The following is a 13,781-nucleotide window of genomic DNA, read 5'->3' as shown; positions in this document are numbered from 1 at the left end:
TAAGATATACATTGCATTAACATGCTTTCTATGTTAACCCACAATGTAATACATTATATTAAATATAATACATGCTTACCACATTTATGTGCAATGACATGGTAAATGACACAGCAGGATCTAAGAGTGAGGGTTGTTTTAAAATACGAAGTCAAACTAAGCTTAAATCAAAGTAATTAGTCAAAATACCTCAATTTTATGTAAATAACAGTGTCAGATTTTAGCCTAGTTTTTAGCCTGTGTTCTAGTTCTATTCAACTGCAGTCAAAGACGAAGCCAGCCCCCTAAGAGCTGTTCAGCGGCACAGACTACAGATCTTACAAAATCAGGTGTTGGGGAGGGTTTGGTGGATAAAATCTCATTAGATTTCAGTATCGTGAGGTAAGAATTCTTTTCTTATTCAGCCATGAGACTGAAACTTTCAATCTTAATCTTCATCTCACCCTCTCTAGCCTATTACTTTTAAACTAATTGTTTTATGTAAGTGCATTTAGCAATTCATAAACTGAAGCAGTGAAGGTGAGATAGGCAGCACAGTTTCACTAAACTACGTGCTTTATAATCTGCATTTGAAAAAAAACCAACCATAAAATATACAAATACTGCCCATCTGCTCCCACCTCTTCAGCTAAAATTTAATAGAAAAGTGTCAACCGTGTCACTGATATTTAATTATTTTTGCAGAGTGTTTCCTTGTTGGTTTTGTAGCATTAGGACAAATTGAACTGATAATGAAAACACTGTAATGATAGCACATGACTTTTTTTTTAATCATAGTTGTTCATTAGGGTTATACCAGACATGAGTAACACCATTACTTTATAGGTCAGCCTGTTGATTTAAATAGTGCCTCTTTTTATGGGCAAGCATCTTAAAAGCCCGTGTGTTAATTCACAGAAATCAGTCATTTGCACTGGGTTTACTTTCACTTGAAGAGATGTGACTTTACTTGTTTCATTAAGATGCGAGTTCTTGTATTTTTCAGATTAGTCATTTAAAAACGCCCCTGGAGATGCTGCAAGAAATTAATAAAAATACTTTGGGACCGCTTTTACCTGTAGATGTGATTTCATATGTTGAAGCACTGTCTTATTCATCGCTGAATACTGTGCGTTACTCTATTTCTGACAATGAAGCACTTCGCAATACAACCATTAATGTGAGTGGATCAAGCCTTAACGTTGTGGGTTTTTTTCTTATTTTACAAATAGCATATGACTCTTCTGCTTAAAAATGCTCTTTTATTTACAGGTTTTGGTAAACACCGTGAACAATTTTTTACAAAAAGACAAAATTACAGTCTGGGAAGCTCTTCCTGTAGATAACCAACGACGGAGCCTGACTAAGCTGCTGCATACTGCAGAGCAAGCGACGCTTCTCATGTCACAGAACTTCAAAAAAACAACACAGCTAGATGTTAATGCAAGTGAAATAGGTAAAATAAAGAAAATTAATCTAAGGTATACTTTAGATGTGGCTTACACTGAGGAGTTTTTCAGCACAATTAGGAAGATTAGAAATGGTGTTATGTGAAACACGCAGGTGTTAATTTGTATGAATTTCATAACTAACACCTGACTTTCAGTGTAGGTATCATAATTTTCAAAGACTGAACATTTGAGCCCAGAGCCCAGACAAAACCTGAGAGGTTGTGGGAAGTTGTCCTTTCAGATTCTCTTTCAATCTCTCGTTATAGTCACACTGTCGTAGTGAATCTGGATTCATCTTGCACGCACAAAATTATCCTATGCATCTTACATGCTTAAAAAACACCAGTGGAATGAAATTCGGATTTGCTCTATACAGGTTTTTTTACTCTCTTTGGTTCAGCGCAGGCATTGTAAATGAACTTGGAGTAAGGATTTTACCTAGAGAGTCAAATCTGGCATGGCTTTATTTTCAGAGAAATTTCTCATTTTAAGAGGAATTTCAGAGAAGAGTTAGTTAGTCTCTATTGCACCATTTTGCTCTCCTACCTTCTCCCTGCGTGCTGGTGTCCTCCTACTGATTTTCCCATAGTAATAATAGGTTTACCATTCCTTCAATGGGAGCAGAGTAAGGCTAATATCAGCCGCTTTTGAAAATCCTAGTGAAGCACCTCTGATTCCTTTGGCAATGGCCACTCTTTCATTTTTCTTTTTCGGAACGTACCCAAACCGTACGTGACCCGTTTTCTTATTTTAGATTCAGTACAGTCCTTCAGTGCTTCTTACTGGTTTGCCATTTTATGAGATGACTTGATGAGAAAGATTCCTCCTTTGGTCCCAAGACACGTCAAACCACCTATTCTTCCCTCACCTTTCTGAAACTAAATTAGCAAGAGCGGTGAAAAAATGGGGAAGGATTTGTTCTATGACATAAACTCTGTAGAAGCTGATTTACATTAGTGCAGAGCACCTCTGGGTCTGCAGCAGATCCAGAGCAGTGCCAGGTGCTGGCTATAAAGCCCCCATTCCCCTGCCACCCTGACTGGAAACAGAGGCTCTCGTGGCCATAGAGCTGAGGCCACAAAGTCAAGAAGAGATTCGGGTGCAGCCTCCAGTGGCAGTGTAGATGGTAATCAGACCAAGGTGACAAAAGAAGCTGATAAAGAGAATGGGGAGAAATTTCCATCTTGAAAGGTCGATGATTTTTTGGCTTGCTTTTGTTCTAAAATGGGAAACTGCATGAGCTCTTTTCCAAACTGGCCCCAAACACTAAAATTTTTTGTTATTGTTTTCCAGCATGAATATATTTTCCACAGGTCTCATATCTACCCCACACATCTATTCTGGGATGAGACCTACAACATCACCCTTCCCTCTCTCCACTGCTTTTTATGGTGCAAGCTCTTGAACTACAAGCTTTTCAAAACTCCAGCTACAGAAAACTATTTCTTACGTCCTGACAAACATTTTCTGACAGCTGGTCTATTGAATAGCTTGTATTATTTTTGTGTGCTGTGCTATAAGCAATGCAGATGGTCTAGCTTAGTGATATTCCTCCATCAGTCAAGTTTTAGATTTGTTTGTTGTTGTTTTGGTTTGGTTTTAAAAAAAAGGCATGATTGACTGTTTTTTGTTCCCATCCTGGGTGATTTAAACTCAGCACTATAATGAACCAAGTAAAGAGCTCAATGTCCTCTAATGTAGTTTTTGTCCTGAGGGGTGATGCTTGTTTGTTTGCTTTTTGACAAGACACATCATTATTTCATGGTGCAATGTGCATTTGGTAGTATGGATAGATAACTATAAAATAGATACTTTTCAAAAATTGGCTTTTATCAAATGTTACTATTCAGTAGAGAATTTTATGCTTTGCTTTTTATAATTGTGATTTGTGGTTCCTTTCAGAAATGCATTTTTAATAAAGCAATAGCTCTTGCTAAAGTAACCTACATTATTCTTTCCAGTGCCTAATTTAATGCAAGGTAAATAAAAGACTATATTTTTCATGGAAAGAGTAAAAAGTATGAGAGCAAAATGTATGCATGAAAATAACAAAACATAGAGGTTTAAGCAAACATGCTATATTAATAGCATTTTTCTTGAAATATTTGGCACAACGATATATTTTTAAAATTCACAGTAATTATGCAATCCAATAGCACATTTATTAACCCAACTGTAAATTATGGTAGACCATAACGGAGCTGTGATCTGTACAGTATTTTTCTTCTTTTGCAGCACTCAAGGTTTTTGCTTTTGATTCACACCACATGAAACACATTCACCCTCATGTATACACGGGGGGAGATTACATAAAGATCTCTCCAAAGAAGAGAGAGGAATCTCATCTTAATGGTAAGAAACAAAGATTAGAGAGTAGATGGGTTAATAAACACCTTAGATGGACTTGTACCCAGTAGTAAAAAAACAAATGTGCAGTTTACCAAGACTGAGCTTCAGCCCTGCTAACTGCAGAGGAATCAAGGTATTTTTATCACCATCTATCCTACCCCTTTATTGTCTCCAGACTGATATTTCTAATGTTTCCAGTGAGTATCCAGTGAGTTTTAACACTGGATATTGGTATCAGAGACCTGAGCTTTATTCTTTCTTCAGCCATAGATCTGCTGTGTGACTTCGGACTGGCCCTTGAACTCTCTGTGCCACTCCTCCTCCAAAAATTGGTGCATCTTTTCTATTTAGAGAGTAGCTCACTGGTGCAAGAATGTGTATTCTTCAGGACCAAAACCAGCAGGGCCCAGATCTTGGCTTGGACCTCAGAGTGCTACAGAAATGGCTTACAACTACTGTCATCACTAAAAATAAAGAAAAGTCTTTATTCAGCTCTGGAATCAAACCACCTAACCTAATAAACATAGAAAAGATTTTTTAAATCTTAATCTTCCAGCTAATCTGAATCTCACCAGCTATCAGTACCAAAAAATGTGGTTTATCTTGGTACCAGGGAGAAAAATTACATTTTTTCAGATCAGCACTGCATCCTAAAATACTTTTTGCTTGCTTTTTCCCTATGTGTCTTCCATTCTGGCTCCACTGTAATGGGAGTCAAAGCAAGCCAGGTGCTTCAGAGAGGCCCAGTATTTACCTCAGGTCTGAGCCATTTTAGTTTATGAGACCTGACGCCACATGTGTAGCCAATTGCAGAACAGCAGTAAGCATATGTTACTCTAGAAAAAAATATATATGCATAGATCTAATTAGAATTTCCAATGCGAACACACATTTTTATTTCTAATGGCAGTTACATTGTTTTAAATAAAGCTATATTTCATTGTCTCTAAAACATTTTTATAAGTATTCCACAAAGATTCCATCTGTTTTGCATATTTTATGCAATAGCAGTAATAATGTCTATTGTTTATTGTTTCCTTAATGTCTTCAATTTTATTCTTCTATAAAAACCCACAAAGTACTAAACATGGTCTGTTTGATTGATAGGCACCGTTGCAGTTGTCTTTCTGCGGTATAGCAATATTGGTTCTTTGCTTTCATCGCCTAAAAACCGCTCCTCAAAAGATACTTCAGAGCAGAGACAGACAGTAAGCTCATCAGTTATAGCTGTTGCAATTAGCTCAAATCCACCTACACTCTATGAGCTTGAGAAAATAACATTTACCTTAAAGTATGCCAAGGTAAGGCGTTTTTTTTATTATCAACTTCAAATAGAACAAAGCAATAGCTAATAATTTTATGTGACGTAACCATACCTGCAGTGTATTGAGACATAATTCTGTTGTTTCCTGATGTGGATTTGTCATTTATTTCTCTAATAAGATTAATGTCAAATGTGACATCCTAAGTGCAATATACTGAATATGATACAGCTGAAAATGGCTATGGAGCTAAAACAAGGCAACAATGCCATCTTTGCTGGGTTGTAGCATGAATAAAATACAGATGCCTGAACCAGAGAATATTGCAGGATCTTGACTATTCTGTAATTAGTTGGGGTTTTTCCTGAAGGTTTATCAGATGCCTAAGAATGCATGCTAAAAAAAGTGAGGCAATGCTTCAAAGTTAATGCTAGAAGTTAACATGGAGCTAGCAGGTAATAGCAGAACCTGTAGAATTGCAGCTGTGTTACTTCTGAAATCTGAACGCATTTACTGCGAGTTTCACTTCCAGTATGTATAGATTTTGCTGACTTTGCTTATATGTGAAGAATCACCTTACGTGGCACAAAGAATTATCGGGACCATAACAAGAAAGTGACTCTGTAGGGAGGTGGGCAGTGGAACAAGGTGTTAACCTTGGTTATGCAGCTTTTAAAATTGTTACTTGCCTTCTAATATTTAAGCTAGAGATCACCTTTATGTAAACGTGCATGTATTTGTACAGTCTCTAGTACAGCGGGGACCTAATCTTTGACCAATGTTAGTAAGCACTAATGGTAATAAATAATACTAATGGTCTTATCCCTCTCTGTCATCGCACCTGATGTAGCAGGTGTGATATGATCCTGGCTTTATCCCAGATTACTTTGTAAAATGCACAGAATAAGTCTCAGTTTTTGAACTGCTCATTTGGAAGGAGCTATGAGCAGGACAAGCAATGTGGCTGTAACCTTGGGGTTTAGCCCGTTTTTTATAAATAACAACATTTTCAGTAGGTAAAAATTCCAACACCTTTGCAAGTGCCAGAAGGGTTCAGTAATCTGAGCCTACATGTTTGGTGGGATGTTAGCTGTGTGGATAAAATGCTTCCATCCCCAGCCGTCTTTTAATTGCTTGGAATAGGCCTTGCAGAATGTACTTTTTGTTTCCCAGCCTTCCAATGGTAACAAGCAATTTTTAATGAATTGCGCTGGCTAACGTAAGGAAGGTCTCTTGATGGGAAATATCCTGCCTTTTGCCATCAGTAAAACATCTTGTTTCTGTTCCAGACTGCGGATAAAGATATTAAATGTGCATTTTGGAACTACTCAGCAGACACGATGAATGGCAACTGGGCTACAGAAGGCTGTGAGCTGACACATTCCAACTCCACTCATATCTCATGCAAATGTAATCATCTGACTCATTTTGCTGTTTTGATGTCCTCAGGTGGCTCTGTTGTAAGTGTTATTTTAATTTAGTGTTTTACCTAATACTTTTCCCTGTCTTCATTACTTATGTTTTTATTTCAGCGCAACTTATGTACTTTTCCCCCTTTAGGTTGTCTCTTGTTTTTGTTCAGCAAACACACAATTTATTGTGCACAGAGCAAACAAAATTCCTCCCATATGTGTTTGAATTTCCTTATGTCCTTTCTGCAGTATTACAGAGCAGTGATGCAGCAAAGTATCTTGTTCCAAATACACAGTCTGTTGTGCTTATTTTTGGTGCATTGCTTTTAATTTTAAATCCCACTTTAAGACTGCTGTGGGATTTAGCTGGCATTCAGTGGTGGTCAGTAACCATATGGCCCTGAATTTCTCTCTCGCAAAATTTTGCCACCTATTTTTCTAACCTTGGCATCTAAAAATCTGCTTTAAATTCTCTCCTGAGAGTTTGCAACAGCATAATCAATTTGAAGTTTATGACTATTAAACATGGACACTCATGACCAGCACAAAATCGTGAGAAACACCACTCAATTTATGTCCTTCTTATATTAAGAGGCCCCATAGATTTCCAGGGTCTACGTGGGGATCTGCAGGAGCTCAGGTCCTGCCTCAGGAGGCAGCTTTATAAGGTATCAGAACTGACAGCAAGCAGAATATTAGCATGAATATACGGTATTGAGACAGTTCTCTCACACTGTGAATTTCATGCTGATAGAGGCTGTTTCCTGGTTGCTAAATAGCATCCTAAGTCTTCAGTTCAAATTTAAAACCTTTGCAGGTACTTATATACTTATTTTGAAAAGGAAGGCTGGAAGGAAAATAATCTCCAGTCCTTTATTTAGAAAAAAAAAATACTTAGATACATTTTATGGTCAGCTGAATACCACCCTTATGCTGATGCACAGTCATGTATTTCAGAGATTCTTTGTGCAAATAGCAAGCAGCAAACGTAACTATATTCCTATACAGAAAATATTCACATCCAGTATTAAAATAGCCTGTGTGTCTTTGGAGAATGTTCATGTTACATATCTGGAAGAGCATTTGTTTGAAGTGATTGTTATTTCAGAGTCTTGTTTTGATCATGTTGCAAATTCAGTAAGACGGTTATTCAATTTTGCTTATCTGAGTCACTGCTGTGATAAGTCCTTTTATATTAGAAAATGTTCATGCCACATTAATATATGTCCTACTGCCAGTGTATTTGTCATTCACTAAAATGATCTGATTTTTAAAATCATATCAGGAGACACTGATGTTAATAAAAAGTTTTGTTAAGAAATATCAGAAAATGCAAGAGCAAGAATGTATACAGTTCATTACTAATTTCCCCCTACAATTATATCTGTCTCACAAAAAAACAATACTTTTTAGATTACCCAAAGTGTACATTTGTAGTGAAACTTTACAAACAGTTTTGATTAATATTTTGTAGAAAAGAAGAAAAGAACTGTATTATAGAATAAGGTCTTTCTTGAGAAGGTGCAAAGCTATTCTTTTAAATATTATATTATAATTTTCCCCCAGGGTGTTACAAATTATAACATTCTTACAAGAATCACTCAGCTAGGAATAATTATTTCGTTGATTTGCCTCTCCATGTGCATTTTTACATTCTGGTTCTTCAGTGAAATTCAAAGCACTAGAACGACAATTCACAAAAACCTCTGCTGCAGCCTTTTCCTGGCGGAACTTATTTTTCTGATTGGAATTAATATGAACAACAATAAGGTGGGTAGTTTTTGCTTGTGTCTTGATTTTGTGTGGTAAAGATGCAGTATAAGATATGATCTTCCATCTGCTTCCAGGATTTCCTAGTATCGGTATGAATATTCTAGTGACACTGACTTCCCCGCCTGGTAACAGGAAATATAAAATGGTCATTTAAAATCTGACCTGGTGTATATTGACTTTGCTCCATGGGTTTCATTTCAACTTTCTCAATTTAAGCAAGGCTGTGGTCTTCAATGTGTTTAGCATTTTCACTTTTCAAATCCATTTGGATGCTGTACAAAGCCACATTGGTGACTCTCTGGGTGACAATTTTCCCTAAAAGCCAGGCCAGAACTACAGTCCCAAGCTGGCATTTAAGACATCGCGCTGCTGGCTGGAGGGTCCCCTTTCATTTCTGCATGTGAGGTCTTGACCTATCCCTTTTACTTTTCATACAAGATGAACTGTTGATTTTTGCATCTCAAAATAGTTTTAGGAAATTAAAATATGCATAAATTATCATAGAATCATTTAGGTTGGAAGAGACCTTTAAAATCATCAAGTCCAACTGTTACCCTAACCCTGCCATCCCACCACTAAACCATGTCCCTAAGCACCTCATCTGCCCGTCTTTTAAATACCTCCAGGGATGAGGACTTGACCACTTCCCTGGGCAGCCCATTCCAGTGCTTGACAATCCTTTCATTGAAAAAAATTTCTCCTAATGTCCAACCTAAACCTGCCCTGGCGCAGCTTCAGACCACTTCCCCTTGTCCTATCACCCGTTACCAGGGAACTGTATTGCAGTACCTATCAAAATACCCCTACTAGAAGTAGCTGAATATGATTTAAAATTACTTGAAAAAAATATGAACTGCTATCCCTGAGGTAACACTCCAGTATTGACTGATTGAGAAATATCATTTTACAAACACTTTGTAGTAACAAAAGTTATTTTGGAAATAATTCCTTGTGATGCCTTGTGATAACATTGTTATCAAAATCATAAAAATGAACTTTGTCTGGATCAAGAAAGCATATAGCGGTAATGGTGGGATCAACCTTGTCAATTTGTTTATATGGTTTTTGTGGGCGCACCAATTTTGAAAGATGAATGTAGTCTCTGTATTTTAGCAGTTGCTAGAGAAAACACTAATGAACAAACATGCTCACGGGTGTAGGCGAAGTTCTTGTCAATCAGCATTACCTCTGGGCTGCTGGACCACCGCTTTAGTCACTAGGTTGCTGTGCATATGCTGATATATTAACAGAGACGTATTAATAGTATTATGACTCTTGCTTTCTCTGATTGAATTTCTAGCTCTTCTGTTCAATTACTGCTGGATTACTCCATTATTTCCTTCTAGCTGCTTTTGCATGGATGTGCATTGAAGGTATTCACCTCTACCTTATAGTCGTGGGAGTCATCTACAACAAGGGTTTCTTGCACAAGAATTTCTATGTCTTTGGCTACGTCAGTCCAGCCGTGGTTGTTGGAATCTCCGCCGCGCTGGGATACAAGTACTATGGCACCACAGAAGTGTAAGTCGCTGCTTCTGTGTCCAAATGAACATGCATACGGATGTGATAGTCGCAATAGCACATTTCAAGGCATTTTCTGTGCTTTACTTTTCAGATGTTGGCTCAGCACAAAGAATAACTTTATATGGAGTTTTATAGGGCCAGCATGTCTAATAATTCTTGTAAGTATAATTTTCATTTTTTTATTGCAGTACATAAAACCGATAATAAAAGGTGTTTAATAATCACCCACCCATTGCCAGCATAGCTGTGAGTGCTAATTATAGGGCAGAATTGGCTAATTTAGACCTTTTTATAGTGTCTCTAAATTATTTATATGCTGTACATTTAAATACTTTACTAGCCTGAAAAATGAATGCCTGACAAAAAAAGCTAAATATAAGATCAGAGCTTTTTTTCTTGCTTGCTTTCTTTCTTTTAACCCAATGGTTTGAGAAATTCTGTGAAGCATTTCTGGTTTTTAAGAAGTAGCATCTTTGTATGTCGTTGGCATCTCAGCATGGCTCGGCAGGAGGTGTACACAGACACTATCCTAGCAGACAGATAATCTGGGTTTTCAAATGTTGTGTGACTTAATCTCTTATCAGTGATCGGTCATCTTTGTAAGATTAGACTGTCATCTTTATGGTTTTATCACTCGTGTATACCCTGTCATCATCAAAGCTATTTTAAACTAAATTGCGACGTCAGAGAAAAGAACCCGCTATTTCACATGGGCAGACAAGTCAAGTATTGATAGCCCTATTTCAGCTGTGAAGAGGGCCTTTTTAATTCTTATTGGAAGTGGTTTCAAACCTGCAAATTTGGCAGGTATTATATGTTCAATTCTGAATCGAGACGTTTTTGGTGCCTCGGGATCATTTCTAAGTGCTATAAAGTTTAACAAACCATTCCAGCTGTAATGGGGCACTATTGTGTATGACTGGGGTGACAGTGATCTGGCAATAGCTGGAGCTAACAGGAGGAGAAGGTACAATGGTGGGGCCTCGTGACATCTACGTCAGTCAGTTATAAACCTTTGTTTATTTTTAAGCCGTTTGGTGATAAATGTGAGAATATATGTAAGAAGGAATAAGTGGCAGTGCCTAACACACACACACAAGATGATAGTAAACCGGTTTTATTTCAATTCATTAGCCATTTCATAGCTGAATAAAGTATCAGGTATAATTCTGGTCAAATTCCACCCCAGATTCCTACTGTAGATTGGGGATAGGCTGTGACCAACGTGCCAGATGCAACTGCAGGGGGATGCCTGCCCATCTCACCCTCCTGGTGAGCACAGCAGACTTTGAGAGAGCCAAGGCACTGAAACCTCCCTGGGCTCAGTGCTTTGGGGGTCAGATAGCCCTGACGGCTGACAGGTTAATACAGTAAAACAAAATCATGGGAAGAGACCATCCTTCATTAGGAAATTCTTACAATTCTTAGGTTTAAGCTGACAATTTTCTATTTCCTCTTTGGACCTTATCTCTTTCTTCCAGGAAGGCTGCAGGGTTGGGATTTTTTTGTTGTTGCTCTCATTCCTGTTCCTCACCTTCCTTCAGGTGTCAGTACAGGAAAACTGTATTATCAAAATATACAAAATGCCCAAAACTCATGCATCCGTAACCTTGTTTTCAGCTCCAGCTGAGCTGTGCCTGATGCGGGATCTTAGGAACACAGTGCAGAAGCAGGGCAGGTCTGCAGTGGCTTTGGTGTCAGTCTAGCTGGCCACAGAGGAAAATCCTGCAAGCTGGGCTCTGAGGCCCGTAGCCATTCTTTGAGCACTCCAGATCATCCAGCAATCCCTGCAAATTAAAATAAAAAGGGGAAGTGGTAGAAGTTGATATGGGCCTTATGCAGCAATGCAGTCCTCCTATGGATAACAGCCAGGTAGATTCTTTTTTTTTCTCCCACTCCTTTGCCTAAGTGAAGCCACACGCAAGGAGCTGTAGCTGGACAGCAAATAGCCCTGCAGTTGTTTTGCTGTTTTGTTTGTGTTATGGAAGTATTTTGTGATAACTTCTTTTCACAGTATTCGCATACCTTCGTTATTGTCTCTTCGTAATCATGCACAACTAGACCAGGCAGGAAAGGCAACTCGCTTGCAGCAAGCTGCTTCTTCTGCTGTGGGATTTTTTTGAGTGTTTGGACAGCTTGTTTTGATGGGGTGGTAGCAAATCGCAGCCTGAACTGCAAAAGGGGTGTTTTCAAAGAGTGCAGGGTACTAGCTAATTTGCTCATGCCCTATCCAGGTTATTGTCTAAGGAAAATAAGGAAAACTTTATGAAAATAGGTACTGACTGTAGAAGACAAAGTTGGTGTTAGATGTCTGCTCTGTGGAAGGCATGCTGGTGGTGGTAATTCTGTTTCCACTGTCCAGTCTCCCTGTTCACCGTACTGCAAGGGCACCACCCTAACAAAGATCAAACTCCTTCCAAAGCAGTGGCACTCAGGAACTCCTCTTAATTACAGAAGCCAATCTCTTTCCAAGTTTCCTATACTGCCCACAGTTAATTAAAAAGAAAAAAAAAAAATACTAATTCAGGACTTGTAAATGATGAAGAACAGAACCAGTTCTGTACCAATGGATTTTCTGCACATTATTTCAAACTCAACCTTGGGCTTGAAATCTGCAGTAGTAGTGAAGCACAGGGAGCTCAAGTGTTTATCGGGAGCCCAAACTAAGTTCTCTGAATGCCTAAGCAGTAACACTGCTTCTGAAGGTGTTTGCTTATTAATATTAAGGTTCTATTAGAATTCTTAAGTGTAAAGCAATGGCCTGATTGATCCCATCTAAAAATTATTATTATTATTATTGTTAGATTGGTGACTGTACATGAAAAGGAGTGGGTCAGAAGTTCTTTAGATGACGTTAGGAAAGAAAGGGCATTTTAAACCTTTGTAAAGCAAGCTGCAAGCTGAAGATAATTTCTACAACTTATTTCTTCCTCCTAATACTTGTAATCTTTAGAACCACAACCATTTTAGCTAAAACTATGCAGTAGATTAGATCAAAGCGTACAAATATGGAGAAATTATTTATAACAAGTATTTAAACTTTTTAATAGAAAAGTGAGTTTATCACAAGCTTTAAGGGACAAACATTCACACACGCCACAACCCGTGCTTGATTGAGGCAAATACAAATATAAGCTCCAGAGATAAAAGGTATGAAAATCAAAAAAAAAAAAAATCCCGAGAACATTTTCTTTTCTTTTGTAATACACTCATACAATAATAATCTCTCTGTAATAGGAAGTGTGTAGAATGGAAATAACAGTTTGTCTGCAGGGTAATGCAGCTGCAGTTTTGATGAGCATATAATGTCAGCCAAGAACAAACTCCTTCCCATTGTGGAGGACTTCTACATGGATTTCCCCACCTCTGTCATGCCAGCTTGTTCCATGTCAAGTGGGAGCAGACCTATGTAAGGGCTTTCTTCTGCATCACTGACATTTGCAGAAACTTCATCTTTTAAACTCTTTGGATGCAGGATAAGTTCCTCCACTTATAAGTAATGTGAGGGACAGGTATGTATTAGTTGTCCAGCTGGTGGCAGAAATAACGTTATTTGGAAGGGTTGGGCAAAGACTATTAATGCTGTGCTTATGAAAGTCTACAAACCATTAAAAGGAAAATTTGGAAGAGAATCAGTGCTACTCCAAGTGCAGCTACATGCAACTCTAATACACCTCTCCCCCACAACCTTCTCCCATTAAATTTTTTCAGCTGAGCTTCATGCAGCAGGTTCAGTCACCCATGATAACAAGATTTGCACCTCTGCAGTATTGACAGAGCCATGCAGGCTTGACTATTGTACCCACTGTCACTGCCACAATAAATTGGCATACCTCCGTGAGGAGCCAGGACTCAGAAGTGTGACATGTTGTAACATTAACAGGAGCAATTTGCTGTTTAACAGTATAAATCTATCAGTATCATTTGTTGAGATCACCTCTATAATAACAAAATACAGACTTGCTCTTTGAGGTTGGAACATTTCCAAAATTGAAGATCATCCAAATAATCCTCTCCGTGGCTTTTATCCA

The 13,781-nt window shown here is 38.1% G+C and overlaps 1 protein-coding gene across 1 annotated transcript in view; it reads left to right on the top strand.

The window, feature by feature from the left end:
* The window catches only part of ADGRL4 (adhesion G protein-coupled receptor L4), a 75,219-nt gene that overhangs the window by 48,131 nt on the left and 13,307 nt on the right, over window positions 1-13,781 (top strand). Inside the window, exons 7-14 of the mRNA XM_009648431.2 lie at window positions 986-1,159; window positions 1,252-1,435; window positions 3,666-3,782; window positions 4,887-5,080; window positions 6,331-6,501; window positions 8,020-8,223; window positions 9,527-9,747; window positions 9,842-9,908. Coding sequence (XP_009646726.2) covers window positions 986-1,159; window positions 1,252-1,435; window positions 3,666-3,782; window positions 4,887-5,080; window positions 6,331-6,501; window positions 8,020-8,223; window positions 9,527-9,747; window positions 9,842-9,908 — 1,332 coding nt within the window. The remainder of the gene's footprint in view (window positions 1-985; window positions 1,160-1,251; window positions 1,436-3,665; window positions 3,783-4,886; window positions 5,081-6,330; window positions 6,502-8,019; window positions 8,224-9,526; window positions 9,748-9,841; window positions 9,909-13,781) is intronic.

This window comes from Egretta garzetta, unplaced genomic scaffold (assembly GCF_000687185.1).
Source record: "Egretta garzetta isolate BGI_Z169 unplaced genomic scaffold, ASM68718v1 scaffold31, whole genome shotgun sequence".
Classification (NCBI taxonomy): Eukaryota; Metazoa; Chordata; class Aves; order Pelecaniformes; family Ardeidae; genus Egretta; species Egretta garzetta.
The sequence above is the reverse complement of the archived record's forward strand: the minus strand, read 5'-3'. Positions and strand labels throughout refer to the sequence as shown.